The sequence below is a fragment of the Triticum urartu genome, chromosome 4A (genome assembly GCF_056163025.1).
Source record: "Triticum urartu cultivar PI428250 chromosome 4A, HENAU_Tu73, whole genome shotgun sequence".
In the NCBI taxonomy this organism is placed as follows: Eukaryota; Viridiplantae; Streptophyta; class Magnoliopsida; order Poales; family Poaceae; genus Triticum; species Triticum urartu.
In genome coordinates, this window is record NC_141876.1 from 111,427,075 (window position 1) to 111,432,374 (window position 5,300).

Below are 5,300 nucleotides of genomic sequence, written 5' to 3' on the forward strand. Positions count from 1 at the left end.
GTTTGGGTCCTTGCATTGAAGTTGCTCTAACATAAATTAATAACATATGCCATCTTACTAATCTGTGTGACTAGCCATTGTGGCTAGTCTAACTGGGTGTGAGTAGTGGTTGCTGGATAGTGGACGCGGTGCCACATCATCGTCAGCAAATCCGTGTATGCCGACACTTTTCTTAACTTTTGTTACTCACATGGGAGCTACCCCAAGCTGCAGCTCTGCCAAGTGCCAAGAAAGTGGTGGGGCGCTGCACCGTTGTCCATCAGAACGTGGCCCCCTGACCCTGTCCTGTTCTTGGCTGAGTGCTAGGTCTCCAATGGATCCGGGACACGTCCATGAGTAGACCACAATCGTATGTATACGGATATTTAATGGATCCGGTATCCATAACCCGTGGAACGGAACTGGTAGTTCCACCGTCCATTCTAACAGTCGTCTCAGCCTATAAAACCCGGGCCACCCGGAAGCCTACACAAACCAAGCAGATAAGCAGCTGTCCTACTGTCACATACACACACACACAAGTGCTAGCTAGCTAATCGATCAGCCAGCCATGTCGGAGGAGAAGCACCACCACCTGTTCCACCACAAGAAGGAGGGCGAGGACTTCCAGCCCGCCGCTGACGGCGGCGTCGACACGTACGGGTACTCGACCGAGACGGTGGTGACCGCCACCGGCAACGACGGCGAGTACGAGCGGATCACCAAGGAGGAGAAGCACCACAAGCACAAGGAGCACCTCGGCGAGATGGGCGCAGCCGCGGCCGGAGCCTTCGCCCTCGTACGCCCTCTCTCATCGTAACTAGGAGTAGTAATTACCATACGAATATATAGCTCTTGTCGGGCTTGGCTAATGGATTGCGTGTCTACGTGCAGTACGAGAAGCACGAGGCGAAGAAGGACCCGGAGCATGCGCACAAGCACAAGATCGAGGAGGAGGTGGCTGCCGCCGCAGCCGTCGGCGCCGGCGGCTTCGTCTTCCACGAGCACCACGAGAAGAAGCAGGACCACAAGGAGGCCAAGGAGGCCAGCGGCGAGAAGAAGCACCACCACTTCGGCTAGGTCGCCGTCGACGTGCGGTGGCCGGCCTCGCCGCCGGCCGTGCGTGTGCCTACGTTACGTGTGTTCCATAAGTGAGAGAGGCTGGGACGTGGGCCTGGTCTCGTGCTCGCCTGTGCGTGATTTTCTCTGCGTGCTAGCTTCCGCGTGCTGAATAAGTGGGGTTGCTGTTTCTTGCAGTGGCTCTCACACCTCATGCGTCGGTGTGTGTGTCGTGTGTCGGTGTGTGTTTCAATTCTACCGGCGCCCTGTATTTGTAATTCCACTTTATTATGCAAGTCCTCACGAAACTTTTGTGGCCCATCTTCTCAAAATTTGCTCTAATAATGTCATCGGATCAAACTGCATATATGCGTGTTCGAATTCGAATACTGGTTTATTTATTTTTGCGGCAAGTTTTGTTTTGTTTTCGCGGGGAGTATAATAATTGAGTTCATGCATACAAGGAATTTTGTTCCACAGTAATCTGCTCCCCAGATCAAAAATTGATCAATTACACGAGGCGTGCACAAATTTAGAGCCGGTGTTAATTCATCTATCCTTCCCCGCAAGAAAAAACAAATCTATGTATTCCCCCGTGTCATCTGGAGTCAGCATCAGCGTGATGAGATAAAAATAACATGGTGATATAGCCTAATGGAGATTCATACTTTCTATATAGTCAGACTCTTCTGTCACTTATGACGATCACCTATTAATCCTGGCGTTACATCTTTGTACCAAGTGCACCACAAAGATTGATTGCATAGCACTTTTGCATAAAACAAAGCAAATTTTGTGCTAATCCATTGGTTTGACAAGCTTGACAGGGCATCCACTCTTCCCTAAAGTGGAAATGATTTTTTTAACACAGTACAGACACAAGCGCTCATACATATGCACATACACTCACCCTATGAACGCTTACACGCACATCCTATCCCTATCGAGACACTGAGCCGGCATATCATCTTGACATTTATGAAGTTATCGTAGCGCCTCGTCGTCGACTGAAACGTCTTCTCCCACTGAAAGAGCATTGCCGAAATCCTTAAATAAATTCAGGAATAATGCGAGCACCAGAACTTAAACCCTGGTGGGCTGGGATACCACTATCCCTCTAACCATCCAAGTCCAACCACTGGTTGGTTCGGGTGAAAATGATTTTGTTGCCAAAGACTGATTGGATAGCACTTTTGTGCATAGATACTTTTGGACAAAAAATACATTATGACTTTGAAAACACATGCATAATTCTTAAAAACACGTGAATGATTCAAAATTACGTGTACACTTTCTCAAATTGCACGAGCATTCTTTCTACACGACAAGACAATTTTTCTTTAAAATGCATTATTATTTGTTATCAAAAACAACTAATGTTTCTAAAATTTAGATTACCACTTTTAAAAGATGAACACTTTTTAATTTTATGAGTATATTTTCAAAATACAAGAACTATGTTGTAAAAATACATGAACTTTTTGCAAATTCCCTTGAATATCCTTTAAATACACCAGCAATATTTAAAAAAAATGCATGAACAGTTTCTCAAAATAGGTAAACACATTTTAAATCAAATGAATATCTTTTAAAATTTGTTCTAAATTTGGTGGATATATTTTGAGGGTACATGAACGTATTTATAAAAGCACCATTTCTACAATACTCAAAATTTTATTTATTTTTATTAGCAAAGAAATTCCATAAAAAATTACCTTCTAGTGACCACACAGTTGCGATTTAAGCATAATTGGTTTGATGCCAACTTTTGATACTGAAATATCTCAAAGGCATGGGCGGACATGGTGTATTGCCCACTACAAGTGGCCTATTGCATGGGGCTCATATTTCTTGCGTATGGCGGTAGTTCAAAAAACATTCATTAAACTAAAAAAATCACGTATAACAAAAAAGTTCAGGGATTTTAAATAAATATGAAAATTCTTGGATTTAAAAATGTTGGCCAAATTTGAGAAATGTTCATGATTTCAAAAAACATCTTCTGATTTCAAAAGGTATTTTCAAATTCGCAAAAAATGTTCTGGTATTTAAAAAATGTTCAAGTTCTTTAAAAATGGACACAATTTTACAAAAACGAAAGGTAAACTGAAAATAAAAGTATAAAAATGGAAAAAATAAAAAGGAAAAAAAGAATAGACAACCAGTAGAACCTTCTCAGAACCCGAAAGACATAGCTAGTTGGGCCGGCTGAACTGATGTGCGTGAGAGCTTTTCTTTAGGGGTAAGACTGAACTTTATTTATCAAAGATCACAGTCTGTGGGGTACAATTCACATGGAGCTATATCTCACTAATTTTTTTGAGGGAAAAAGCCTTTTATTTAATCGAACTTCACAGATAGTGGGATACAAGTTTGGTCATGTGGCTGGCCAAGCCACACATGACGCCCCTGAGCTAGTGATAACGAAAACCTAGCTACCTTATGAGCTTCAAAATTAACCTGACGACTTTCAAAAGGAAAATTACAAAGAAACTGTGATGATCTAGTTCTGATCTCACTAATGACCGATCCATAGGAGCCTTTATATCCTTTGGTAATATCCCCTATTACCTGTTTGCAATCCGACACCACCACAAAGCGTTGGATATCGAGGTCTTCCGCTAGGGCAATGGCCTCCCGGCATGCAATCGCCTCGAGTGTGGCTGGTTCCCATTCACCTAGAATCACCAGGGCTAAACTTCCCATAAAATCACCATTGATATCCCTGCATATGGCTACAGCTGACCCGCCTCTATATGTCCTCAATGCTGCATCCACATGGATCTTGGCAAAAGTCGCTGGGGGCGCCTTTGGTCTCTGAACAACAGAGTTTCTGCTTGCCCTTGTGTGACGAACAGATTTGGGGGCTCTGGCTGCATCCAAGTCAGCAATGAAACGCTTAATGAACGCATGTATTGCACGTGGCGTCTAAAATATAGCCTCATGGATGGCCTTCCTTCTAGATGTCCATATCGCCAAAGAATTACAGATAGAAGGATGAATTTGTCGTGGGGTAGCGTGTCTAGAAGATTGAAAAGCCAGCTCTTTGCCCTTTCTTCTGTTGTTGCCGCCAAATTGACCCCCAATTCCTCATCGACAAGAGCCCATGTACATCTTGAAACTGTACAGTCCAGCAGCGAGTGCCGCCATGAATCTGGGGCACCACAGAAGCCGCAGGTACACGAGGTTGACATATTTCGATGCACTCTGACATCCTCTGTGGGCAACGATTGCTTGGACAGCCTCCATAGAAACATGCGTGCTTTGGACGGGACCTCCGTCTTCCATAGAGCTTTCCATGCACCCTTGTTTGCACGCATATTTGATGTTCCTGCCGATCCTTCTAACCATGCTTCTCTCCTGATCCTTGTCGTAACCAGCATGTTATAAGCAGAGCGCACCGTGAATTGGCCGCTCCTCTCATGAACCCAGCTCCAGAAGTCCTGTACATTCATAGTGCAGATTGGTATGCTCGAGATGACTCTTGCATCTATAGGCATAAAGGTAGCATATAACAATTGTCTGTTCCAACTTCCAAGTAGCATTCGTTGTATCAATCAAATCTGAGACCATTTGTGGGGGATTAGTAGATAAAGACCCATACGGCCTCATCATCTCCTCTCAGGGCAGCCAGTTATCTTCCCAAATAAATGTGCTTTCACTGTTGCCTATCCGCTTTATAAGCCCTTGCCGCAGAGTGTCTCGGCCCTCAATTATAGCCCTCCATATCTGACTGGGGTGACTCCCAAGTGTAGCCTGCAATATCGACGTATGCGGGTAGTATATGCTCTTCAGTACACGGGCACTAAGAGAGTTGGGGGTCCTGCGGCAAACGCCATGCTTGTCTCGCCAACATTGCCAGATTGAAGAGCTCAAATTCTTTAAAACCCAGGCCACCAAGGCTCTTTGGCTGTGTCATAGATTTCCAAGATACCCAATGAGGTTTGCGCTGTCCATTTGTGCTTCCCCACCAAAATTTCCTTATCATCATGTTAAGGTGTTCACATAGACCTCTCGGTAGCTTGAAACACGACATAGAAAAAACAGGTACTGCTTGCGCCACTGACTTTACTAACACTTCCTTCCCTGCCATAGACATGGTCCTCTCGATCCATCCCTGAATTTTACTCCACAATCTATCTTTCAAGTATTTGAAAGCTCCATTTTTTGATGCCCCAATATCGGAAGGCATTCCTAGATATTTCTCGTTCAAGGTTTCATTGGGAACATTCAGAATGCCCTTTATATCATTGCGAACAGTA

General features: G+C 44.3%; 1 protein-coding gene across 1 annotated transcript; it reads left to right on the forward strand.

The window, feature by feature from the left end:
* Positions 1-453: 453 nt before the first annotated feature.
* On the forward strand, positions 454-1,359 carry LOC125552013 (abscisic stress-ripening protein 5). Its single transcript, XM_048715458.2, has 2 exons — positions 454-778; positions 874-1,359. The coding sequence occupies exons 1-2, from the start codon at positions 551-553 to the stop codon at positions 1,057-1,059; spliced, it is 414 nt and encodes a 137-aa protein (XP_048571415.1). The 5' UTR covers positions 454-550; the 3' UTR covers positions 1,060-1,359.
* The last annotated feature ends 3,941 nt before the right edge of the window (positions 1,360-5,300 follow it).

Excerpts from the sequence above, each read along its gene's own strand:
- LOC125552013 (XM_048715458.2), top strand. The coding sequence starts at position 551 with ATGTCGGAGGAGAAGCACCACCACCTGTTCCACCACAAGAAGGAGGGC. Across the intron at positions 779-873 it reads CGGCCGGAGCCTTCGCCCTC|TACGAGAAGCACGAGGCGAA; the intron begins GTACGCCCTCTC and ends GTCTACGTGCAG.